This window comes from Eulemur rufifrons, chromosome 8 (assembly GCF_041146395.1).
Source record: "Eulemur rufifrons isolate Redbay chromosome 8, OSU_ERuf_1, whole genome shotgun sequence".
Lineage (NCBI taxonomy): Eukaryota > Metazoa > Chordata > Mammalia > Primates > Lemuridae > Eulemur > Eulemur rufifrons.
This window is the reverse complement of record NC_090990.1, coordinates 100,829,155-100,856,029: the sequence shown is the minus strand read 5'-3', so window position 1 is coordinate 100,856,029 and position 26,875 is coordinate 100,829,155. Positions and strand designations below refer to the sequence as shown.

Sequence of the window (26,875 nt, the reverse complement as noted above, 5' to 3'; positions counted from 1 at the left end):
TGTCTAAGGGCACAGAACCATTGTGAGATCAGGCTGAGAGAGATCAAGGCCATCTTGTCCACACCACCCTCCCACCCTGGCCTGATGCTTCAGTCCCCCAAAGCATCCACTGCTTCCAGTTTCTGTCCAGTCTCTGGCTGAATAATTCCTGTCTCAAGGTCTCTGCCAATCTTACTTATTCTATGATACTGGGGAAGGACAAGGATCATTTAAGCTTGATTCTAAAAGAAATTGCTTAGTCTTTGTAAGAGAAGTGCTTTGCCTGTTTAGGAAAAAATATACGTGTTTTCACAGTTCCATGGATCAGATTCCTGGGAAAGAGCCTCTGAGAAGCTGAGATTTGGGGGTGGCAGTTTTACTGGGGCTGCTCTGACCGTGGGGTGTGAGGGACTGCAGGGCTGGGTGCAGCAGGAACAGAGAGCCTCAGGTGATCCCTCAGCGACCTGGGAGCCCTGGAGACCTGCTTAGTGTTCCTGCTGGAGGCAGCAGGCCTGGGCCTTTGAGCTCCTACACTGACAAGCCCCTGGGTGCTTGTTGCCCCAGGCCAGGGCCTTGACCTTGAGCGAGGCAACTCCCTTCAGCCAGGGCAATTCCCAGAGAGGGACTCAGCCACAGCCAACACAACACTCCAGCTACGGGGATGGGAGCCTGGAGCCTGGAGGAGGGGCCTGGGTGACGCAACAAGCATCCGCTACACATGGATGTTTGAACTGAACACGAAGTCAGCCCAGGAGACAGTGTGATAAAATGGTCAAGACCACAGGCAGGGGAGGCAGGCAAAACCTCGAGACTGGGATTTGAAGTGTCAGTCTCAGCAGCCTGGAGACGCTCAGATTGGGCAAGCTGCCAGGATCTAGGCCACAGTTTCCTTCCAAGTGCAGGATTCAGCCCGGGTTGGTGACACAAGCATGAAGTTCAGAGTCAGAGTCAGGTTCAGATTTTGGCTCCACACTTACTAGCTCTGTGACCTCGGGCCAGTTACTTTACATCAGTTTTCTCAACTCTAAAACAGGGACAGTCAAGGTACCTCTATCATACCTCTACTGTGAGGGACAAGCTGGTACAACATAAAGCATTTTGACACAGAACTAGCAGAGGGTAAGCTCCCAAAACACGGGAGCAATGGTAACATCCACCATGCTTTCATACACCTCTTGTTATATCTAAGCAGAAGACTTCGCCAAATGGACTTTTCACAAGAGAAGGGAAATGTAGGAGAATTTCTGATTTGCTCATTGTTTCTCTGCCTTCGCTTTGGTCTTCAGCGGGGGCTTGTGACTTATGTTTGAGGACAGAGACAGACCTAGTGGCCTGCCAGGGACCTTGGCTTGGAAGCTAAGAGGGCCATTCAGTATCAAATAAGATGCAACAGAGTACTCTGCAAACTACACAATTCAAAACGTGGTTTTTTTTTTTCCCCAGTAAAATATAGTCACTCATACTTGTGATAGGTTCAGCAAACAATGAAACTCACTTGCAGGTACTTTGTTGGGTATTCAGCCCCTTTGCTCATCTGAAATACATGCCAAACAGGATTGATTTCAGGAAGTGGAAGACTTCAAATACCTTAAAGGGCTATGTAAATTCAATTATTATTGTTGTTTGAAAACTTGGCTTCCATCAATTAGAAAGGAAGACTATAGGCCAACATATGGTAGAAGTTGGTTTGTTCTAATTATAAGAAAGCAGCCACAAAATTCCCAACAGTTCTCAAGGGACCTGCGCTATTATTAATTTTCACTGTCATTGGATTGCAATCACGGTTGATAAACATTACCTTGTTTGACGCTAACAATAAATCCTGTAAAGTAGGTGTTATTTATCCAGCTTACAGATGAGAAAACTGAGGCTCAGAAAGGTACAGTGGCCGGCACGATGTTGCTTAGCTAAGAGTACCACGAGGAGTTTGTGGTTAGAACCCAAGCACATGCTTTCCCTATTGCAGGAAGAGTGTCTGCTTACCAGAGAAGGCTCGCGAAGCATCGTGCAGTATGGTCCCACCTAGAGCAGATGTTGCAATGGCAGCTGCTGAACAATGGCAGGGTTCTGAATAGGTGGGTATGGTGTGTCCCTGGGGCTCTCTCTGTATGTGACAACAGTCTTCCAACACTGCACTGGCTCTCAGAGACTGAACCTGCCGTCCTTAACGGCCCTTGTTCAGCTGCAACAGAATGTTCTCTCAGTTTGACCATGTGTCTGCTGACCAAAAATCTGAAAGAAATGTCTGCAAACAGAACATCTCAAAATAGGTGGGAAATATGGTTCAATGTACCCATGTGAGATGTGTTTAGGCTAACTCCTCTCCAGACTTCCTTGTTTTGTCTCTGCCAGGACACTGGTGCAGGGAGGATTTGGCAATACGATTGTAAGTGCTGACCGATTAAAGGTGACTACCGACATCTGTGTAAATTACATGGGATGCTGGACGTGCCTCCCAACATGACAAAATAATCTCTCTCAAGTAAACACATCTTCATTCTCTCTCCAGTGGTGCTCATTTTTAAATGAAGAAACTGAGGCCCAGAGAGGTTAAGTCACCTGCTTTAGGTCTCGCAGCCACTTAGGGGCAGAACCAAGATTTCTAACCTAGATTCAAACTCCACATACGAAATCGGATTAAAATGAATATCAGGGCCAGCTTGAAAGAAAGAAGAGTCATGAAGGGCAGCTTGGGGGTGGAGGCAGAAGGAGCAGCAGTCCTACCCTTGAGCCTTCCCTATGGCTGTGCTGAGGAGCCAACATTGTACTCTAGAGCAGGGTCTCTACCGGGTCACATCCTCCTTCTCTCCCATTGGCTGCTTCTCTGAATCCACCCACCAGCCTCCTAAAACGTTTCCCAAAGTAGGTTCCACCAGTACAGTGCTTCTCAAACTTTAAGGTGCATGTGAATCACTGGGTGAACTTCTTAAAATGCAAATTCTCTTTCAATGGTTCCAGCACAAGCCCTGAGAGTCTGCATTCTAACAAGTTCCCAGGTATGCTGATGCTGCTGTTCTGCGGACCAACTTTGAGTAGCAAGGTATCATAGTATTTTACCATAAAAAAGGTGTGTGGGCAAATACTTTTGAGAAAGTCTAGACTAAACAAAAATAAACCAGTTTCATTACTGCAGGACTTCTCAGAGCCTTTAAAATGCTAATGCTCATCATTAACCCCCAAGAGAGAGAAATTTAAAGAGAAGAGTTATACATGAGTAAGGGTTAATGATGTAACCAGAATGCCCTGATATATTGGTTTACAAAGAGGGAATATTCTATGTGTATTTTTCCTGGCTTACCTTGGTTCCAAAGTTTCAATGTTCCAGCTCATATTCAGCCCCAACTTGGCCCTCCCCTCTTTCCCATTTTCTCCTTTGAGGTGTTTGGCTACGTGCCTGTCTCTTCCATCAGACCGTACACCTCCTGGCACCCCTGTCCTCTCCCTGCCCCGTGCCCGCGCGGGCTCCGGGTGCAGAACACGCCCCGCGGGAATACCTTTCACAGACGCGGACGGTCCAGGCAGCGATGATCCACAGCGAGATGCTGAACACCAGCAGCACGGTGCCGGGGCAGATGGTCATGAGTGTCTTCATGACGAAGCGGGTGTTGAAGTTGATCTTGTTGAGCGCCCCGATGCTGCGGGAGGACGCATCGGTGAAGAGCTTGCTGTGCAGCAGCATGACGCGCGCGATCAGGTACAGGCGCAGGAACATGGGGATGGACAGGATGATGTCCACGTCCGCCTCCGCCCGCGACGGCGTGTAGGAGAAGGCCAGGCGCGCCGTCCAGAAGAACTTGTACTCGCCAGGAATGGGGTGGATGGCGCACACCAGCATCTCCAGGCTGATGTAGAGGATGCGCTCGTAGGTCATGGCTATCCGCCAGTCGTCCGCGCCGTTGTCGATCACGAAGAGCTGGCGGAGCAGAGAGCCCGTTAGTGTGGCCGCGACTGGGACGCGCACGGCAGGGCCAAGGGCCGACGGGGCAGCCTGACCAGCTCAGCGCCTCTGTAGAGGCCTCGCTGGGTGGTGACAGCCCTGAATGCGGAGTAGGGAGACCTGGGTTCGGGTCCAGCCGGGAGGCCCTGGCGAAGACAATCTCTGGGTCCCACTTTCCTCCTCTGTAAATTGCATCCTGCGATGTAGTGATTTATAATAAGAAATAACACATTCGGTCTTCATCCTGCTTTAGGCACACAGTTCCTAAAGCCCTAGGAATTTCCAGAGTGATAAATAAATGTCTTTTGTATGCTAATGAGATGACTGATGGCTGGGGGCTTCCAGGGTAGCCTCGGGATGGGGGCTGGTTGCCAGGGGAACCAACCTTGTGGTTAGAGGGTTGGAACTCACAGCCCCACCTGCCACCTCTTGGGAGGGGAGAGGAGCTGAAGGTTGAGTTGATCACAATGGCCAGTGACTTAATCAGTCGCGCCTATGGAATGAAGCTGGCATAGAGACCCACACGGACAGGGTTTGGATGGGCTTTCAGACAGCTGACACCCAGAGAGGGCAGGGAAGCCCCGTGCCTCTTCCCACATGCCTTGCCCTACGCATGTCTCCAGCGTGGCTGTTCGTCTGTATCCTCTGTAATATCCTTTACAACAAACCAGCAAATGTGTTTTCCCGAGCTCTGTAAGCTGCTCTAGCAAATTAATCAAATCTAAGAAGAGGGTCGTGGGAACCTCTGATTTACAACACAAATAAAACCACCCGGGGCCCATGACTGGCGTTGGAAGTGGGGCAACGTTGTGGGACGGAGCCCCAACCTGTGGGATCTAACACTAACTCCAGGTAGATCGTGTCAGAACTGAGTTACATTGTCGGACACGCAGTTGGTGTCCACTGGAGAATTGCCTGGTTTGTGGGGAAGCACGTTTCGCTGACCAGAGTGTTCTGTGTTGAGCCAGCACAGTCGGAGGAGCCGGTTGGGCTGCTGTACACTTCCTAAGGTTCCTTCCAGCACGAAGGTGCCAGGCCGTGATGATGAGGAAGAGCAGCTCATTGGCATTAAAAACACATCCCTGAGCCCCTGCCAGGCCCGCGTTGAAGCCTGGAGGGGGGTGTGGAGAGGAAAAGTCATGTTTCCTGTGTGAGTGAACTCACGAGGGCTGGCACAGACTCCCCACCCAGAGAGGGGACCGGCAGGGGTGTGCTGGCAGCACTGTGCTCGCAGACAGTGCAGCGGAGTGTTCACGGCACGGGCTCCGAGCCAGTCTGCTGATGCTAACACCACTAGCTGGGTGATCTTGGGCAAGTTACTGAACCTCTCTGTGCCTCAGTTCCCTCCTCTGGGGATGATGATAATGTCTGCTGCGTGGAGGTCGCCGTGAGGCCGCGATGGATTAGTATATACAACACGCATAGAATCCTGCCTAGCACCCAGCACACATTATATCAGCATCAGCTAGTCTTATTTTTAGCATTATTAATAGATCTATAAAATGAGAGTTGGGCTCAATTCAGTGACGCCTAAGCTCCCTTCCAGCCCTGACCCACGAAGCTGAGGTTCTGCTGTCACATCGCACGGATGCATGTTCAGACAAGCGTGCCAACCTGTGCTTGGGGCTGCGATTTACGTACGGGGAAGGCCCAGCCTTTGTCCTCAGGGAAGTCCCACTGTGGGGTCCCGTCATGTTTGATGACTGCGAATGGGACTTCACATCCTCCCCCCTGTGGCCTCAGTCTCCACGTCTGTGAAATGAGAAGCCTGTAAGGTGCTGTCCCGCTTGGACGTCCCTATGGTTCTGATTCCCGGAGGGTGAGGGCTGAGATGGGGCGTGTGTCAGGTGCGGGCCCTCCTGCGCAGGTGTGCACCTCCCTTCTGACAGGCGGCGGAGGTGCCTCTCGCCTCGTCATGCCCTCTCTGTGCTGCGCCCTTGGCCCTCCAGCAGCTCCGGCCGTTTCCTGGCCCCGCTCCCCCTACACACACACCCGACTCAGGCCTCCAGCCACGCACTGCCTGCGCCACAGAAAGCCACAGAGAGCCGTTGCTCCCCAAGGCTTACGGTGGCCTTTAAGGAGGAGGGGAGGACAGGGTCCCATGGCCCAACATGAGCCGGGGAGGAAGGTCACCAGCACGGGTACATCCTGGCCAGGGGAGCAGCCCATGAACCTGGGGAAGGCCTACGCTGTGAGGCCAGAAGGAAATAAGGCTGGGTTAGAAAGACGTTAATGTCAGGGCAAGGCTTGGTAGAAGGAGTCTCATTTAACCTGGAAATACACCCTCAGCACAGGAGTAAGAGAGAGGCTGGCTGAACGTGGAGTGGGTGCTGGCTGAAGCCTGAATGCAGCCTTCTTGCCCTGCCACCTCGCCCTGCAGGAGGTTAGGAATGAGGGTCTTTGCTCTGTCAGCCACGCTGTCTCCTCCATGGTTGGGCCACAGGAAGCTTCTGCTCTGTTTTGAAGTTAGTTACCAACTGGCCTTCTCTCCTCTCCCTGCCTTCCCTACAGTTCACCAGGAACTGAGCACAAAGGAGGGGACACGGTGCCAGGCCTGGAAGCTCTCCTGGTTGCCTTGCTTTTAGTGTCTGCCTGTGGGATTTGTCTGCCACGAGGGGCAGATTCCAGGCAACTCGGTGGCCCCAAGAGGCGAGGGCAGCTGGCAAAAATGCATGGAGAGAGGAGGCCCCACCGAGGGCAGGTCTCTAACCTTGCTGAGCCTCAGTTTCCCCTTCTCCCAGCTCCGTGAACTTTCAAAGACGTAATGGGGAGTAAAGGAGATAATGGGTTGAAAGGGCTTCATAACCCACAAAAGACCATTCTCCCTTCCTTCCTTCCTTCAGCACACATGTGGAAGGCTCTCTATGGGGGCGCGGAGATTCAGGGTTGTGCAAAACAGCTCTGTGCAGCCCCGATGGGGATCAGGAAGGGGAACTCAAGGGCACCGTGGGAGCAACTGGCTGAGGGCCCTGGCCTCGCCCAGTGGCTCTAATCAGGAAGGTGTCATTGTCATCTCTGAGCAGGAGAAGGTACCCAGCACAACGCCAGCCGGAGACTCCCCCTCCTCCTTCCCCACTGCAGCTGAGTCTGGGTTTTTCCAGACACAGGTTTCCCCCATCAATTAGAAAGCTTAATGGCTTCTCAAAGGGTTCCCACTGCTTCTAACTGCCGCCCAACAGGCCAAGCCATGGCAACGTGACTGCCTGGCCAAACTCTTCAAATACAAAATTAAAACCATCTACTCTGTAATAAAGAACTGCATCCGGTTACTATAGTAACTGGATTCACTCTGGGCAGGAATTGAAGCAAGGAGTACCGGATTCCTTTGATTGCTTGGTGGGGACGGGATTGTAAGCCATCCATGCTGAAGCGGAGGGTGCACCGGCAGCTCTGCCCAGCTTGACAGGAGGGTGCTGGTCCCAAGGCCGTGTCCCCACCTGCCTCTGTTTCAGTTTCCTGGTGCAAGTAGGTGGGGGCAACCCAGGCTAGTGGAGTTGGAGGCCAGTAAGCAAGCCTGAAGCCTCCCACATCCGGTTATTAGCTGTGTGATCTTAGGCAGGTCACACGATTTCTCTGTGCCTGTTCCCACATCTCTAGCATGGAAATATTGACCTTGACCCTGCCCACCTCTCAGGATTAGTGTCAGGATCCAATAATACAGATAGTCAGTGGGACTGTGCTTTACTAACTACTCTAAAATGTGAGGGGTTATTAAGCCGGCTGGCCTGGCGGGCATTCATAAACCATGTGTGTATGTGGGGGTGGTTTGGAGTAGGGCGTGGGAGGGAGATATTTCAGGCTGCAGTTTGAAAACCTCTGCTAGACAGGGCTCCATTGCAGGGCTGTGTGCACTTGCAAGGTAGACCGTATGTCCCAGAAGATCCCATTGCTGTCCCATAAGAGGACACCCTATGCCTTCTCCTTCTGACCCCGGGAGTCACAGCTCCCCAAGTGTGGCCTTGCTCCCTTCAGATTTAGAGCAGATAGCAGGTCTCCTGCCCTGCTGTTTTCTCCCTCAGAATCCTATCCACTCCTAACAAAGCACAGATCTCAATTATTCATTTATTTATGTTTACCAGGGTTTTGGCCACCTCTCTCCTTAGACCAGGGGTTCTCAACCTGGCTGTATGTTAGAATCACTTAGAGAGTTTGTAAAAAAAAAAAAAAAAAAAAAAAAAATACCCATGCCCAGGCCTCCCCCGACCATCTCTGGGGCCCTGGCATTGGGATTTTTATTAAAGCTCCCAGGTGATTCTAAAGTGTCACCAGGGGTGAGACTCCCTGGTCACAGTTGGAGCTCCTCCAAAGGGACAGGGGCTGTGTCTTCCTTGTTCCCTGTGGTATCTCTCCAGTGCCGAGAACCTGACATTAGCATACAGTAGATGTTCAAAAAATGCTTGTTTAGTGAATCAGGAACTACCACCTACTGTGTGACCCTGGACAACTCATCCTCCCTCTCTGGGACTCAGTGTCCACCTCTGAAGAGTGAGGAATAGACCAGAGGACCCTCGAGGTACCTCCCGCTCTATGGAGCCAGTATTCTGTGGTTCTACCAGATGCTCTTGCCAGCACCTCCCCCTCATCTGTGTTCTTGGTGCCTGTGAGCTCTCTGGGGACGGGAACCATGCCTGGCTCATTCACCTCCCTCCCATGCCTGCGTCGGAGCCTGGCACAGAGCGGGCACTCAGTAGAATTCTGTTGAATAAAGGCGTGGGTAGATGGATGACTGTGTCATATGAAGAAAAGGACAGATTGCCAGTGGCCCTTTAAACCACCCAGAATGGAAATTCCTGTAGAAAATCCATTCCTCCACCTGTGACCAACAAAGGACCTGACAATTTATCTCATGCAATGGCAAAGGACACCCTCCTGTTCCCAAAGGGTGGTCCAATCTGGAATAAACTGTCCCACGTGATCTCCAAGCCTTAGAAAGTTCTAGACCTAACATGGAGCCAGGATCTTGAGTAGCACTGGACCAGAAGGCTCAGGGAGAGTGTACAAGTGGTCCCGCAAAGGACTATCCTCCCCAGGATTTGGTCTCAGTCGCCCAGTCCTAGTTCTAGAACAGCTTGACCATTGGCCTCTGATGGATTTTGGAAAAGTACTGAGGTGACATGGCCGGAACCTGGCCTGGGGCAGGGAGCACCAGCAAGCCCTCGAGGGGCATGCTCAGAGCTGTGCCAGAGCAGGGGTCTTGGAGGCCCGGGGCTGAGGAGCAAGTGTCCTCCTGACCCGGCCAGCATTTGCCCCTTGCATGCTGGCTTCCCTGAGTGTGAAAGGAAAGCCACTGTCCCCAGTTGCTGAGTCTTTCTGCCTCCTCAGCCTAAAAACAGTGATTTCACTCATTTAGGGAACAGCCAGCCTGAAGTTGTAGTGCTTCCGTATCACCCTCTATGGTCCTGCCCTTTCCCCAGGTAGTGCCCTGAGCAGAGGTGGCTCCAGACCTAACCCCTCTGCCACTTTCCTGGTGGTTCTGAGAGTCTGCAGGATTTTCAGCTTGTTAGTAGAACAGCTCTGGGAAGGAGATTTTATACAACAGAGTGATTCCAAACTTGCCTTTAAGAACTTGTAATTAGAGAAAAAGGAGAACCAACCCAATTCCACTCAGTTCAATAAAATAATTAATAAGAACAAGGTTGAGACACTGGGGATATAAATACAAATCAGGCACATGTCCCATGAATCAGCTCACAATCTCCAGCAGCTCTAGCATAAGGAGGCGTGATGAGGACCCACCCTGGAAAGCTTCTTGGGCGAGATAAGGTTACAGCAGGACCCGGAAGGCACTCGTCACACACCTGTGTGGTGGCTGGCACACAGGGCCACAGAGCCCTCCATCCCGTCTGCTTGCTTCTGTGCACGTGACTTTGCCTCTCCTCCCAGCAAGAGGTACAGTGTATTTCTCAGTCCCACAAACCAGACTGCAGTCCTAAAGTCCAGCTTTCCCTTTTAGATTCCCAGTCCACAGCCCCTGGAGGGAACCTCCGCCTATCCCTACGCTGCCACCCCACAGGGCTGTCTGGCTGGCCAGCCTTCCTCAAGTACCTGGTAACCGGATCACGGTCAAGGGCCGTTCCAGCCTCTCCATCCCTACTGCCACCCCAGGGACACATCACTTCAGAGATCAAAGAATAACTGAAAGCATTTTAAAAGTTATCTTGCAAGCAGTTTGGTTATTTTGCATACAAAGCGTTCTCTGAGGCGGGATGAAGTCAGCTGGGGGACTGAATGCATGAACAAGGGCCAGGCAGAAGGACTGGGGGTGGAGTCTGGAATGGTGAATGCTGTCGGCAAACCTGGGGGTAAACTGAGTAGCTGGCAGCAGTGGAGAGGCCAGTGTGAGCAGTCCATCCTCGAATGGCCGAATAGGGGCATCAAGGAGAACAACTCCGGTTAGTTAGGGATTCTCCAGGAACCCTTGACTTCTAGGTGTGGCTCACGGGTGCACGGCAGGCCCTCCCGTCAGCACCCCCACCCCAGAGTGCCCGGGTCCGCGGTTTCCCCCACTGGAGTTTCTCAGGGAGCAGCCTGGTCACCCACCGGCTCACCACAGAGGCCAACTCTGAGGGGGCATCTGGCCACCTCAGCAAAGGGCAGTTCAAGGGGAATCTCTGCAGGGGCTGGAACAGGCTGTCCTGACAGGGACATAAGGGGGCTATCCTGGAGCCTCCAGTGGCCACGTGACAGAGGCCGAGCTTCAGGCCCCCTGAGGCCTCGCATGTTTCCCTCAGAGGGGAAGGCACACCGGGAAGCTTGCTGTGTTTTTTTCCAGAGTAAATAAGTTTGGAGTCAATTCACTAGATTTGCTAGTTTCCTCCCCACCCCACCCATTCTATTTGAAAGACTTGGGCCCTTTCTGGTTATTTATTTAAGCAAAATCTTTCATTAAAAAGTTCTTAGTTATTGGGGGAGGGGGTAGAGCCTACGTAGACATTTTCCAACCGACCTGAAAAACTTTCATTCTTGCACAACTATGACTTTTTCTAAATTAAAGGAAAGAAAATGGAAAAAGCCTTTAGTCGTCCCTACTGTTCCCTCTGTGAAAGAAAAACTTCAGGGAAAATTTCCATTATTTTAAAATACATATATACACAGGAAAAAAAGCAAAAGGGAAAGAAAACACAGAGTTTCTTAAAATATATTATTTATTTATATATAGATTACATATCTATATATATGTAATCTATATATAAATAAATTTAAGCTCCTGGGAGCACATACTCAGCATGTATACCATTACTATGGGGTTACCATGGAAGCAACATCAAAAGTCCTGTAATACCTAATTAGGTTTCCCTGAGGACAGGAGCTGATTGCCAGTGATGAAATGAACTTCTGAGTTTGCAGTAATGGTTAACATAAAATTTCTAGTCAGCAAATGCTCCATGGAACTAGAAGAAGAAAGGGAGGTAAGACAAAAAAAAAATAGCAAACGTAGAAAAAAGGTGGCTCTAACAGAGGTCATCAAGTTAATGGACTTTGTCAGAAAAGTCTACGATTCTACCATCAAGAAGACCATTCGAGGGTTGGGGTGCATGCTAGCCAGCTCTGTGTTTAAGAAGGAACCCTCCCCGCCTGAAACTGTCCGCCTTACTGAGGCAGATGGCACTGGGCCATGTGCAACGTCTCACAGAGGCTCCTTGGGCTGGCCAGGACAGGGTTCTCCTGACTGCCCCTGGCAGGGGTCACCTATGGTCCCTTGCAGTGTGCATGAGAACCCACAGGGCTTTTGAGCCTGCAGTTTGTCTGGGACTGACAGAGACCCGCGGTGACCATAAATCCTTTCCCCTGTTCTCAAGTTTTTAGGCAATGAAAGCCAAGTTATGGCATTTGAGGAAGCAAGTTGTTTTTACTCACATAGCAAGAATTTCTTGCTCCCAGACCGAGGCACCACTGGGGCTAGAGCATTCTGCCACTGACCATCTGTGTGTGGTAAGTCTCTGGACTGCAGATCTGTAACGTGAAGGGTTGAATCCAGTTTGTGGTTTTCCATTTTTTCTAGCCATGGAGCCATTTCTTCTAGTGAGATATTTTTTTTTTTTGTATAAGCCCAACATAGGCAACAGACAAATTCAGAGCTGTTCTAGTTGAAATGGTAGAGAAGAGCGCTCAAAAGCCAGCTCACTCACCTCCCCTGCAGCCTAGGTCTCTGTAGTGGCCCCCACGTCTCTCCACAGAGCCCTGCAGTTGGAAACCCTTGGATGGACTGGCTGACCTCCAGCTATAATGAGGGATAAGATGTGGTGCTGGAATTCAAGGCATTTGGGGTCTAGTTCAAGAGATGCTGGATGCACAGGCATGAAGCTATGAAGCTTTGCCCTGATCAGGTCATTCTTTCATTCATTCATTTACTATGAGTTGATTCCCTATTATGTTACAGCTCCATGCAAAGCCCTAGGACTATAGCAAGAACAAGCATACAAAGCCCCTGTCCCCACAGAGCTTATAATCTAGAGGAGGAAAACAGATACTAAACAGGTAAACCATTTAATTTCAGTGAATGATGCCTGCTAGGAAGAGAATGAGTCAGGGCAAAGGAAATGGGAAAGTTGGGGTAGGGGCAGCACGGTTTCACACAGGCAGCCAGGGCAGGGCTCTCTAGGGCGGGGACCTCTGAGTGGAAGGTGAGCCTGAAAAATCATGATTACAGAGGAGACAGTACATGCAAAAGCCCAAGGCAGAATGGAGCTTGGAGAGCTGGAGAGATGAAAGAAAGAGGGCCGATGTGAGAAGTAAGTGGGGGGTGGCACTAGATGAGACCAAGATGGCAGCAGGACCCAGATCATTAGGACCTTGGAGGCCATGGAGGAAGCTTCACTGAAGCAGGGAGACCACAGGCCCACTCCCACCAGGGCCATGTGCACTATGTCACCACTTTCTGAAGACAGATTACCCATAGGTTAAATATGTGTCTGTATTAGTCCGCTCAGGTTCTCACAACAAAATACCATAGACTGGGTGACTTAAACAACAGAAATATATTTTCTCACAGTTCTGGAGTCTGGAAGTCCGAGATCAGGGTGCCAACATGGTCAGGTCTGGTGAGGGCTCTCTCCCTGGCTTGCAGATGGCCACCTTCTTACTGTGTCCTCACATGGCAGAGGGAGAGAGAGATCTCTCTGTTCCTCTTCTGATAAAGCCATGGTCTTATAGAATTAGGACCCCACCCTTATGACCTTATTTAAATTTAATTACCTCCTGAAGACCCTATCTCCAAATGCAGTCACATTGGGGCTTAGGGCTTTAGCATATGAATTTGAGGGGCACAAAATTCAGTTCATAGCAGTGTCATTATGTGTCAAAATTACACAAAAGCCAGACCACGGACCAAGCTAGGTGATTTTGCACATACCATATCATTGCAATCTCATAGTCTTCCTGTAAGGAAGTAATATGCCCATTTTACAGACGAAGAAACTAAAACCCAGAGAGGTTCAATCAACTGCCCAGGGCCAGCAGCATTCAATGCGATTCCAAGTCCTAGGCCCTTTCACCTGCCAGCCTGCCCCTCTAGGTAGGGGACTAGCCAGTTTTGGCTTTACTGTCTTATTCTAAAGAAAACTCAAGCCCACTCTTTAAATGTTTATTCTCAGAAGGATCTCCACTGATCGCAGAATCAATGTGCAATTAAAATAAACTGGGGTTCTACTCCTAGTGTCTGTATCACCCTGGGAAATCCACATCGTGATTAGCAATCTAGACTGGTCTCTGTTTGTGGAACTAAAACAATTGCTTTCCTTTCCACAGACTGAACATCCATTTATCATCTTTCCCTCCCTCTTCCTCCTCCCAGTGAACAGACCTCTACAGAGATCTGGTGGTGGGGTCCCTCTTGGTTTGGGAGCCACCTACACACCTGAGCACGTTTGCTAATGAAGTTGAGCCCTTTGGGCAAATCGGGTGGGATCACGGGAGACCAACACGGGGCTTAATTGACCTGCCCTAGAAAGGAACAGAACCCCGGAGGTTGGGGGATTGGAAGGAGAGGAAGGTGGCTAAGGAGCACCTCAGGCCAGTCCCATGACAGGAGGGAGACTAGAGCCTACCACACGTGAGACAGGGACAGTGATGAGACCTTAAGAACAAACCAGGCAAAGTTTGGTGCCGTCTTGTGTGTTATGCCACCACCACGTCGCCTCTCCCCTGCTCTAGACCCACAAAAAAGTCGGCGGACCTTGGAGGCCCTGATCATGGGCCCTTTGGGGAGGGAAGGGAACTGGAGGCTGCCTGGTGCCTAAGTGTCACGACGTGCAGGGTGGGGGTGGAGAATTCAGCAGGGGCAGGAGTCTGCTGTCAGAGGGGTCGCTAGAACAGAAACGGAAGTTCCCAAGAACCCCTAGAGATCTCTGGAAAGACACGGGTCCCCTCCTTGTGTGAGGTGGGAGTTTGTGCCCAATTCTATTTGAAGCCAAAGTGGCCCCAGCCAATCCTTGGGTTACAGTGGCCACACCCTAGTCCCCTCACGTGCCCCAGACCCTCCATCTTCCACACTGCTGCCAGAGCGAATATTCTAAAATGCCAACCAAACCGCGTCACTTCCCTCCCTAGAACCTTTCAATAGCTCCCCAGAATGTTCAGGATCAAATCCAACCTCCTAGTTGTACTTGTGGAAAAGGACCTCTCCCCACCTGGCCCCAGGTGGCCTCGCCTCATCATCACCTGCCACGCCACACCTGGCATCTCATTCCAGCCAAACCAAGTTACCAGTAATCCCCGAACTTCTGTCCCTTGGGGTTTTGTACAAGTGTTCCCTCTTCTCAACTTCTTTACCAGACAGCTCATTGTCATTCTTGAAGGTCCAGATCAAGCGTCTCTCCTTTCCCCAGATCTCAGCTGGCCTCTTCCCACCCCCAGGTAGGGTTAGGTCCCTGTGCCCCCCACTGTCCCATAGCCAGTCCCCAAATGGCAGCTGGGGAAGAATGGCCAGAAGGTTTGGGAGTGCTAGCTCCAGTGTCAGTCCAGATGGGGGAGCAGGGTGACTGTCTCCAGCAACAATAACAACAGGCACCAGTTTTGCAGCCTCACCGTGTGCCAGGCCCTGTGCTGTGTACTTTACAGGCGTCATCTCATCCAGCCCTTACAAGGCTCTGGGATAGGTATTATTATTCCCATTTTACAGATAGGGAAACTGAGGCCCATGGATTAAGTAATTTCCTAAAGGTTGTACAGTTAACAACAACCTTTGTTGTTAACAGTACAGCAAACCTAGGCTCTGAAGCCAGGGCAGACAGTTTCCAAAGTCCCCTCTCTTGACCACTATGTCCTGGCCCCAGGCTGTGCTGGGAGGGCTTTGGGCTGACTTCCTGGTGTTCCCCAGTCTCGGGTCAGGCCAGCAGGTATCTCTGGTTCTCTGTGTGCCTTGGCAGATCTCAGCGTCAAAGGTTTCTGAGCACCTGGTAAGTCTGGGGTAAGAGGAATTATTTTCTCAACAGGAAGTTTCTGATTAAATTTCCATTTTGTTTTGACACATAAAAGGATCCTGCTAAATGCTTGGGGGTAGAGGAAACAGCACCATCACTGGGGCTGCTGGCCCTGATCAGTTCTAATGCCAACCTGTTTACTGCTCAGGGAGAGATTCCTTAACCTTGGCTTAGAGGCTATTTTTAGCAACTAAAAATAACGAGGTTTTTGAATCTTTGAACAGCATGGGGAGCTAAAGAACTGAGGTCAGGACCAGGTGTCAGTGGTGGGCTTGGATGTTAGTTTTCTCTCCAAGTGACTCAAATGCCCTTCAGCTCCTCCTCAAGGACCAGCTGAAACGTCACCCCTCAGGAGAGCTTTTCCTGACCTCCTCAGCGGAGGGAGGGGGCACTTTGAACAGCAAGAACAATCCATTTGGTGCTTCCAGCTTGCAAGCTCCAGCCTAAGCACTTGTCTTTATATTATCTCTTTCAGTCCTCACAAAGCCCATAAGAAAAGTGCCATTATTATCCCCAGTTTTCAGATGAGCCAACTTCCCTAAGACCTCACAGCAAGTAAGTGGCGGAGACAGGATTTAAACCCAGAATCCACACTCTCATCTATTAAGCATCTACTTCCAGCTGAAACTTTCCTCTTGAACTTCCATCTGAGCCATGTGCCTGTCGGCCTGAGTGTCAGCACCCTCGCCAACGCAGGGCTCCTTGAGGACAGATGTCTTCTCGGTCACTGTTCACAACAGTGCCACCCACAGCACTCAGGAAACACGGGCTGCCCAGCTGAATATATACATGGTATGAGGTGTCAAACGATACCAGTGTGTTACACACTGATAATCAGTATGAAAAAAATAAAAGTAAAAAAAAAAATCTATACTAGTATGACCATAAAGAAAAATATTTTAATTGCTCACCATTTGTGTAATTCTCCCAAGGCAAAAGTCTTTGGCAACATATGCACAAGATAAAGAAATCAAAGAATATTTTTAAAAGAACTGCTTATTTATGATTTAAAAAAAAACAAACAAACCTGGAAACAGCCTGAATACACATCAATAGGGAAACAGTTGAATAAATTACAGTGCTTGTACTGTGGAACATGATGTAGCTGTTTTTAAAAATGAAGCGGATCTATACCAGCGGTCCCCAAACTTTTTGGCACCAGGGACTGGTTTCGTGGAAGATAATTTTTCCATGGACCGGGGGTGGGGGGGATGGTTTCAGGATGAGTCAAGCACATTAAATTTATTGTGCAGTCAAACCTCCCTGCTAATGATAATCTGTGTTTGCAGCCGCTCCCCAGCGCTAGCATCACTGCCTCAGCTCCACCTCAGATCGTCAGGCATTAGATTCTCACCTCCTGCTGTGAGGCCTGGTTACTAAGAGGCCACTAACCATATCTGTCGTGCCTGGGGGTTGAGGACCACAGATCCATACGTATTGACTTCGAAAATGTTCCTGATATATTGTTAAGTAAAAAAAGAAAATTGCAGCATAATGGGTGTAGTGTGATTCCTCTTTTTTTAAAAAAGCAAACACCAACACATAAAAACAAAAATCCCCGTACATGTATATACATGTTGGTATATTTTTGTATAAGCGCACAAAAAAAAAATGGCGTGTTAATCACCTCTGGTTAAACACCAAATTGTTAACACTGGTACCTCCAGGGATGCAGGCTGTAGGAATCAGGGAAGCTATTGATTTCTTTTCTTTAATAATAAGAACACATCTCTGGGCTAAAACAAGCCCATATTGCTTTTGTAATTTAAAAAACCCAATAAAGTGTTCTTTAAAAGAACAGTCCTGGAGAAAGCCGCTCATTGAGTCTAATGGGGATGTTTTAAGCAGGGCCATTCTTGGAGGGAAAAGGATCTCCTGAGTCCTCTCCTGCCCTGTAATTTTCTAGGTAGAGCTTCGGCTCCCCCAGGAGCCCCCAGACGGTGTGAATCAAGCCTTGCTGAAGAGCACTAACGGCTGGACTCCTCTCCCAAGCCTGCCCCCTCCAAGGCCAGCTTCATTACCAGTTCCATGGCCCTCCCGACTTAATCACCCCGTGCTAGCGCGCGAAGATTAAACAAAGGCACTTATCGCGAGGCCCACCTCTCCGTGCGCATTCCTGTCACAGGCACCAGCAGCCCGCCCTGCTCGCCCACCGAGGGCAGGGCCCGGGCTCCCTGTGGGAAGAGGTGGCTCTCCTCACAGCCGATGACATACATCACTCAGGAGGGAGGGGCCAGGGCCAGGGCACACGGCAGCCCCAATTACCAAGGTGACTGCTGTGGGTGAAGGCTCGCTGTGGCCCTGGCCTGCGTGTGCCAGGTGCAGGTGCCCGGGGTACAATGGAGCTGAGGATGCAAGTCCCTGTGAACCAGGAGCTTAGAACAGTGTGTCCCCTGGAGATACACGGAGTAAATAAAGGTAAGGCTGTGGGGGTGACCGGTTTGACTAGGGGCAAAAGAAGGATGGGCACTATGTGCAATTCAGGGTCTGTGCCACTGTGCCGTCAGCGTCCACCACTGGTGCCACTCGGGGCTCCTGCTCTGGGCACCCCACACTACAGGGCCCTGCCTGACCCCTCCTCAGCTACACTGCACCCCCTGGAGCCAGAAGCCCACAGGGCCAAGGGGCCTTGTCCTCTCTCACCTTGCAAACCACCCTTTGGGTATCCGGGACCCCGTCCTAAAGGCCCTGAGCCTTCTTCCAAGGCCCACACCTCCTCTTTCCCCGTCTGTCCCCCACATGCAGACCACAGCTGTTTGTAGGTATGTCCCTGTGCCTGAGAAGTGGCCAAGGGGCAGCTGGAGGAAGGGCTGGATTGAGCTTAGACCTGAGGGCTGAGGCATCCACAGTGTCCTCAGGGTACGGGATGAGCCAGGGGAGGGAAAAGTGGGGACATGCTAGGGGCTGGGAGTTAGGTTCCTCTGTTCGGGGCTGGCCCAGGTCCTGAATATATCAGGGGCGGACCTGTCCATAATCCTTTCTGACTGTCTGGAATATGAATGGCAGCAGCAGCAGCAGCAGCAGCAGCTATATTTTCTAGTTTTTTCTGAGGTCAGACACACAGAACCGTGATACTCCCTCTCAGCCAGGCTGTCCGCCTTCACGCACCCTCTACGGCAGCCCCAGGCTCCCAGACTCCTCTGAAGCGGGTTCTGCAGAATCTAGCCTTGCAAGAGGCACCAAAAAAGGGGGCTAGTGGGCAAATGTTTGCAAAATGCTTCTCAGAGATTCACTAGGCTCGTTAGCATATTAAAGGTTCTGAGACTTCTAAAGAAAAGAAAACCAGTCAGCTCTGAAATGCAGTGTCTCAAACTTATTTGACCGTGACACTTGTTTTGAAGTCACAGTTATGAATGATTCAAGGAACACTGGAAAATGCAGGGTGTGAGGACTGCGTGTAACAGATACCTGAGGGCTCGTCCCTTCAAGCATCTATGCTTCATTTTAAGGAAGACGCAGCCCTTCCCAAAGGCACCCCGTGCTCCCCTGCCTTCTCCAACTGACAACGCTGAACATACCCAAGCCTCCAAACCAGTCGGGGCCAGCCAGCACCATCCAACAGCCTCCTGCGGGCCAGGCACGCTCAGATACTTTTCAGTTATTTTATTTAACTAATACCTACATAGGGCTTACTAGGTTCCAGGCATTGTTCTCAAAGATTTACAACTATTAGCTCCTTTACTCCTCGTAACATCCCTATGTGGTGGGCTCTGTTATTGAAAGATGAGGGAACTGAGGCATGGAGAAACTGACTTGCCCAACGTCACACAGCTGGCAAGTGGTGTCCCCAGACCCAGCCCGGGCAGTCTGCCTGCAGAGCGCATGTGCATTAGTTCCCGTTGCTGCTGTAACATATTTCCACAACATTAGAGACTTAAAAACCACACACATCTGTTGTCTTACAGCTCTGGAGGCCAAACCAGAGTCCAGTTTCACTAGACGAAAGCCGAGGTGGTCAGCAGGGCTGGCTCCTTCTGGTGGATCTAGGGGGACCCGTTTCCTCGCCTTTTCCAGCCTCGGGAGGCTGCCTGCCTTCCTTGCTCACAGCCACTTCCCCCATCACTCGAGCTTTACTCATCACGTGTCCTGCCCCCTCTGCTGCAGTCAAATCTCTTTCTGCCTCCCTTCTTATAAAGACACCTGCGATTACATTTAGAACCCATCCAGATAACCCAGGATACTCTCCCCATCTCAAGATCCTTAATTTAACCACGTCTTGCAAAGTTCCTTTTGCCAGGGTATTTGGGGACTAGGGCCTGGATATTCTAGGGGGCCACTATTATTCAGCTTACCACATCATGCTTTTAACCGTTGTGCTAAATCTAGATTAATCTTCCCTACAATTCTGAGAAGATGTGTCCTCATCCCTGTTTTACAGATTGGAAGACTGAGGCTCCGAGAAGTCAACTGAAGTCTCAAAGGTCTCCCAGGAAGTAAACCTAGCACAGCTAGGACTGGAACCCCGATACAGACGATTTGCTCCTCCTGCTCAGGACAGCTGGGGCCTTGGGGGCTTCTGAAGCAGGTGCTGCTTTTGTTACCCTCCAGACCAAACCCTTTGGGCACCCTCACCCCACTGAACACCTGATGAGAGCTATGAATTTGCTTTCCCCAGAACAAGATGCACTGACATGAGCACACCACATTTTGCAGATGGTTTCTGGGAGTTCACGGACCCAGATTAAGAGCACTTGGCTTTTGAAAGCAGAGTCTCAAAGGGATATTTGTACACCTGTGTTCACAGCAGCATCACAGATGTTCCTTGACTTACGATGGGGTTACATCCTGATAAACCCATTGTAAGCTAAAAATATCCTAAGTCGAAAATGCATTTAATACACCTAACCTACCGAACATCATAACTTAGCCTCGCCTACCTTAAATATGCTCAGAACACTTACATTAGCCTACAGTCAAGCAAAATCACCTAACTCAAGGCCCATTTTATAATGAAATGTTGAGCATCTCATATAACTTTTCGCACACAGTGCACCATAGAACACAGTATCGGTCGTCTACCCTGTGATCACGTGGCTTACTCGGAGCGACTCACTTCTACCGCCCAGCGTTACCAGGGAGAATCGATCGTACTACATATCACCAGCCTGGGAAAAGATCAAAATTCAAAGTACGATTTCTACTGAATGTATATAGCTTCCACACCATTGTAAAGTCAAAAAATCTTAAGTTGAATCTTCATAAGTCAGGGACTGTCTGTATATATAGGGTTCGGTACCATCCACGACTTTAGGCATCCACTGGGGGTCTTGGACGGTATCCCCCAAGGATAAGCAGGGGACTACTGTATAGAATTTCAGTTTTGCAGGATGAAAAGACTCTTGGAGATTGTTTGCACTGACAATGTGAATATACTTAACATCACTGAACTGTACATTTGAATAATGGTTAAGATGGTAAATTTTATATTATGCGTATTTTACCACATTTTTAAGAAAGACTGTTTGCTCTAAACTGAAAGTTCCTGCAGGGTATGGACCACATCTGGTCCGTTCTTGCAGCTGGTGCGTGGTAAGGGCTCAACAGATGTCTGCCCATGACCACTCCATGTGTTGAAGGGGTGATTCTGCTGCCTCCCCCGGCTGTGGGCTGGCACCTCTAGAAGCCCTGCACACCAGCGATTAAACAACTATCCCAAGCATGTGGTTAAAAACAAAAACAATAAAAGCACTAGGAATTAAGAATGGGAAGGAGGCAGGCAGGACAAGAATAAATCCAGTAACGGCTGTAGTAAAGCATGGGTGGCTCTCTCCCATTCTTGAAAGGAATCTGGAAAGGGAACGAGGGGTCCTGATGTCAATTTTACAGATAACGTGAGGCTCCCTCCAACCTGAGAGTGACTCTGCACCTCTCCCATGGCTTAAAGTGCAAGGGCTTTTTGACAGTTGTGCTCCTCTGTTGCCAAATGAATGGGGTTATAGTATACTTGAGGATTTTTTAAACTTCTCTGCTGTTTGCATGAATTCAGGAGGAAAAACCAAACCTATTTCAAGAGCTGACTCATTCTCCTTTGGGCATTGTGCCAGCCCCTGAGAAACCACCTCATCTGCCAACCCGTCTATAATACCCTGTCCATAAAAGCATCCTTCCTCTGGCCAGGAAGACGGCAAAGGAAACCATATAATTGCAAGAAAATCCAAGCCAGAGTGGCAGGTGACACCTGTTTCATGATCAATGAAGGGCAAAGCCATTGAGGGTTCAGAACTGAGAGTGGGTGGAAGCATAAACCCTGTGGCCATTGTGGTAAAAATGGGTGGCACTTACTGTGGGAATCTTGAAAGAGAACAAAGCGCCATGATGCTGCTAATGGGTGTCCCTTTGCAGAGGGCCAGGTGACTCATGCAGCACCCTGGGGTGGTTTATTCCCTCTGAGTCCCTTTCTCTGCCATGTTCCGACAACCACGCCAAATCCTCTTCCCTTTAATTGGGATCACATTAAATAGCCTTTCAACCAGCAACAGAAGGGGGTGGGCTCTTAGTGGAGCCCAGTCTATAAATATAGGGTAACAATAGGAACCAGAATGTTCCACTGGAAACAGGTTGGACTTGCCCTCCCTACATAGAGTACAGAGGATTTTCACAGGGATTCCTGCAACCATTCTCCGAAGTACAATCCCAGAATGGTAATGGCAAGCTGATGGGTTTGTTCAGGTAATAACCAGAAGGCATATTCCTCTTTAAAAGGAAAGGGAATTCGCACATTTGTTATGGCTATCCCTTATTCCAGTTTAACTGGTCCCTAAGAGGCTCTAACTTAGCAAGAGAGATTTTGGTTAGAGAGATTGTCAAACCTCAAAGAAGGGGGGAGAGAGGGAGGAAGGGAGGAAGAGGGGAGGGAAGAGGGGGAGAGGGAGGGAGTGAGAGGAGAGAGAGAAGTTGAGGACATTGCCCCTAGGGAAGTGTTTCCAAAACGGAATCTGGAGGGATCCATCTGGGAGAGAAAGCCCACCCCAGAGGCAGGGGAATAACCTATGTGGATTCCAAAGCCCTTTCCAGGCTGTTTTGAATGAATCGCCTTCCCTTGCCTGTGATCCAGGCAGAAGTCTGGTGTTTTCTATCCCTAAAGGTGTTGGCAAAACAGAAATTTTCTCTGCACCCATACCCTCTTCAGCCAGGCCGGCTTCTGTGTATACTTCTAGTGTATACTTCTGGTGTATGCTTCCCTATCTCCTTCATTTGCCAGCCAGATAAAGGGGAGTCCCCTGGGTTGTGGCCCGCAGTTCTGCACCGAGAGCTGGAAGCCCCTAACTCAACACCATTGCTGTCAGGCATATTCTCACCACAAACACCTAGAAGCCAATCTTTCCATTCCAAATGGATGTGGACAGTTCAATCGAGAAAGAAAGGGCTATAGAACAGCTGTAATAAATCATGTGCCAAGTAAGGTGCCCGGCATGCAAACCAGGGCAGAGAGCGGCCAGTGAAGCGTGTTGCATAGGCAGCAGTGGCCTGGCTCTCTGTGCCGTGGCAAAGGCCCAGGGCCAGGTTATGCGCCGCCCCCACCTCTCGGCCAGGAGGTATTCAAATGTCTGCTCCTTGGTAATAAAGAGGCTGACACTGAATATTTACCCCTGGATTTCCATCCCTGTACCTTAAAGCAAACGGGGTGATGGGGAGGGTTGTAGGGGGCACAGGAGGAGAAAAGCAACCAGTAAGGGTGACAGACGCCAGTGCAGCCTAGAGACAAAGCCACCAGGCTTGGGAGCTAACAGGCCCCATTTGAAAGTTATAAACCACATAAAAGGATTGCCATTAATAAGAGTGACTAATGTAAACTTCAAATTACCAATAAAACATTAATAATACTTTTAATAAAGAAAAAACACCCAACAAGTCAATATTAAATCTTATGACTTATTCAAGATGCTAAGGACTGTTGCCCAAGTGTCAGGAGGGGGAAAAGGCAGAAATTGAACACAAAATGCCTGCAGTGAAATAGCCCTAAGAGTAACTGGAACAGTTAGCTTGACTTAGTTAACTTAATTGACTCAACTGACTTAGTCAGGGAATGCTAATGACCCACAGTTGAAATCCCAACCTGCCCCCATGCCCAAAGTCGATATGGGAAGTAGATCCATTCCAGGGTTTGCAAACACTCCAGGTAGAGAGCATCCATCATTCCATCACACTCGATCCTTCCATCCTGGATTCCTTAATTCCCCACTGATGTATCCATTCCTCAAATGTGTGCAGCACCGTCCCAGGAGCTAGAGGCATAGAAAACTGGTGGTTTTGCCCAGTGGTTTCCCAATGTAGAATATAGACAAATCATCTTATCAGGGCCTACAGGGCTGTCCTACTCATTTCCTTCGTCACACACAAGCTTTGTCCATGCTGTTCCCTCTGCCTAGAATGCTGTTCCCTTCACACTATTCCACATTGGCACCTATTCATTCTCTGACCAGATCAATCCCAGGCTCCCTGTAGCACTTCTTACAGTGGCAATATCACAGTTGTTGGTACCATGCTCTGACAAATGTGCGGCCCATTCTGAGCTGTAAGCTATTTGAGGCCATATCTGTTTCTACCTCCATTCTCCCCAGAGCCTGTCCTTAACCACAGGTGCTTAATAAACACTTGATGAATGAAAAAATGAGGCATACCTTAGAGAAGCTCATGGTCCAGGTGGAAGAGACCCTCTTTGGCCCTCCATGTAAATGACTCCAACAGGCCTTTCCTGCAAAGCCAGTTTTGCTAGGGAAGAATTGGGTCCTCTGACAGGGGTCAGGACCCTCTGAAAGGGGAAAAAGGCTTGCACTGTAGGGGGTAGACTATTGTACTCCTCATTGACTTTGACTATTGCCTTTCTGGTCTCCCTTTCAATGAGTGAATTATTCAGCTGTATTGAGGCCCATAAGAAACAGGCATTTTGGTCCATGGTTGAGCCAGAGAGTTGCAGCAGCAGCAGGATGCCTGAGGCTGAGCACCGGGCATTGAGGTGACACAGACAGGAGAAAGCACTTTGAGCTCATCTAGAAGGAACGATGGGATCAATTAGTTATGTCTGCTATAGGTGTAGCACGGGAATACAGTGGCATGTCTGTCACATACTCGTCAGCCCTACTCCAAGGAGGCAGGGAAGCTCATTGTTCACTGACTTCCCAGACAGCTCTTTCTTGCCCAGTCGCTGAGGATATGTTACCTGTGTAATAAGGGAGGCCATTTCTTCACAATTAGTGGTCACAGCTGGAGTTCTCACAGCTAGATGGTTCCATAAGTATCCTATGCTTACGTTACTGAGGCAGGCATCACTTTAGGTCTTTCACATTTTCACAGAAAATTGAGAGAATGACATCCTAACGTGCCCAGGGGAACAGAGGGACCATCACACCCAAGTCCCAGTCATCCTCTGGTCTTATGACACTTGTGCAGCTACTGGCTGAACGAAAGCTGAGGTTCTAGGATTAGAACCTTTGTGTACTCTGGGAAGCCATGTCCGTTCTCCGATTGGCTTCTGAAGATAGGGCCTGGTCACCCGTCGGTAGGCTGACTGTCTGAAGGCAAGCACTTTGTAAACTCAAGAGGGCACAGAGGGCCACACAACAGGCCACCTGCACTGGTGATCACAACGTGGTGAGGCTTCTTGGAAGGTGGAGGGAGGCTCAGTTCCAGGACCCCTGCGTTATGTCTGAAAGTACGTTGGAAGCTGTCATATTCACTCATTGGCCAAACGTTCCCAACCCCCTTCTATCAGATGCCATATAAGGCGTGCGGGATTCAGAGACGCACGGGCCTGGACTGCTCTCAGAGATCTCACTCAAGGAAACCAGCCGGGTAAACAGGGGACTGTCTTGCTCACAAGAGACACAACAAGAGACATCTGTATGCATGAGGCTCGGTGCGGGCACCAAGAGGAGCGGTCAGGGAGGCTTCCCAGCATGGCCAGCTCGGGCTTGAGAAGTGAGAACGGTACTCAGGAGGGGCCCAGAGATGTGGAGCCATAGGCACAGGGGACTCCAGGGTGACTGACACAGTGCTGGAGGGGGCAATGGCACAGATGTGGCTGCAGAGCAGGGGGGGGCCAGTGCTGGAGGGCATCTAGACCGTATTCTACAGACAATGAGGAGCTGCTGAAGGTTTTCAGGCAAGGACAAGGTCAGCTATGTGTGTCTGTTAGATCCCTTGGCAGCAGCGAAGATAGGTGAGGTGGCACAGGGAGGGCAAGGGGCAGGGGTACTAGTCAGAGGCTGCCCTGACAGTCCAAATGAGACCTATGTGGTGACATGAGTGCAGGTGGCGAACGCCACAATCAAAAGGCATTTTATGCCCATTGGAAAATACCTTAGAAGGTATACACTCAGCAACACCGAGAAAGAGCTCATAAATTCTTACCGCCAGATCCACATTTCCTGGAGAACCCAGCCTCCCAGGACCCTTTTCCTGGTCTCCGCTCCATATGTGAATTCTTGTGCCTCCCTTGGCCTCCATAGTTCTTTGTTATTAGTCTGTCTGCCTTGAATTACAGCCCACAGCCTCGCATCTCCCACCTGCCTGGGAACAGGTTGAAGGCAGAGCTGGCGTTCTACACGTCTCTGTATTTCCCATCCCTGCCCAACACGCGGCTGGTACCCAACCATATACACATACACACAGACATGCTTGCATGCATACGCAGATGTTTAGATATAATTTTTAATTGGATGAAAAATTTAGGTGCACGGACTGCCTACGTTACAATTCATCTGGCTGTACAGGCTCACAGTGAACTGGTTACAAATTTGTGGTTTGGGAGACAAGTCATGATTCAAGAACTGATTGTGTCCATAAAGCAGCCAGGTTCAGAAGTGTCTGAGCCTGGGAGCCCTGGGGAGGACCAAGCCCCTGCAGCTGTCAGCGTGACAGCCTGGTGGTTGACACGCTCTGCAAACACTGGCCACGGGGTGCAAGGTGCTCCAGCGGTGCTTGTCAATCATGGGGCAGGAAATCAGGCAGCGCCCAGAGGACAGGACATATCTTTTTTTATTGTGTGGCTTGCTTTCAGGATGAATGAAAGGGTTTTTGAAATGAAAAGGTGGAATGAAAACAATCATGAAACCAGAAATGAAAAAGGCATTGGGGAACTGGGACTCAATGTTAGCAACGTGGTATGCTTGTGGAAATAGCGGGTGCTCTGCCTGGCTTCACAGAGAGCCTGCAACAAACTGTGGCCTCCAAAAGCTGGCCCCAGGACAGTGTCATCTCACTCCTAATGAGGCAGTCCCCATTGAAGAGGAGAGGGAAGGGCCATCTGGATTACCCACCCTGTCCCTTTCCCTAGAACCGAAGGCAGAGAGCAGTGAGGCTTTACTCATAGGGCTAGCCTTGGGGTCCTTTAATTCTCATATTAATGATCATCATTATTACCACAAACATTTAGGGCAGGGTTATCCCAATTCCTGAAGACAGTCAAGCATAGTGGAAAGAACCTGGACTTCGGAGTCAGGCAGAGTTAGAGTTCAAATTCTGGCTCTTCCACTCAAGAGCTGTGTGATCTTGGGCAAGTTAATTAACCTCTCTGAGCCTCAGTTTCCTAAAGAGATAT

At 49.9% G+C, this 26,875-nt stretch overlaps 1 protein-coding gene across 2 annotated transcripts in view; it reads right to left on the bottom strand.

The window, feature by feature from the left end:
• Positions 1-26,875, bottom strand: part of KCNN3 (potassium calcium-activated channel subfamily N member 3) — a 148,946-nt gene that overhangs the window by 52,472 nt on the left and 69,599 nt on the right. The window contains exons 3-4 of one of the 2 annotated variants that reach the window (XM_069478666.1): positions 3,474-3,892; positions 1,928-1,936 (exon numbers count right to left, since the gene is read on the bottom strand). In XM_069478666.1, coding sequence (XP_069334767.1) covers positions 1,928-1,936; positions 3,474-3,892 — 428 coding nt within the window. The remainder of the gene's footprint in view (positions 1-1,927; positions 1,937-3,473; positions 3,893-26,875) is intronic. The other variant, XM_069478667.1, reaches the window with a different exon arrangement.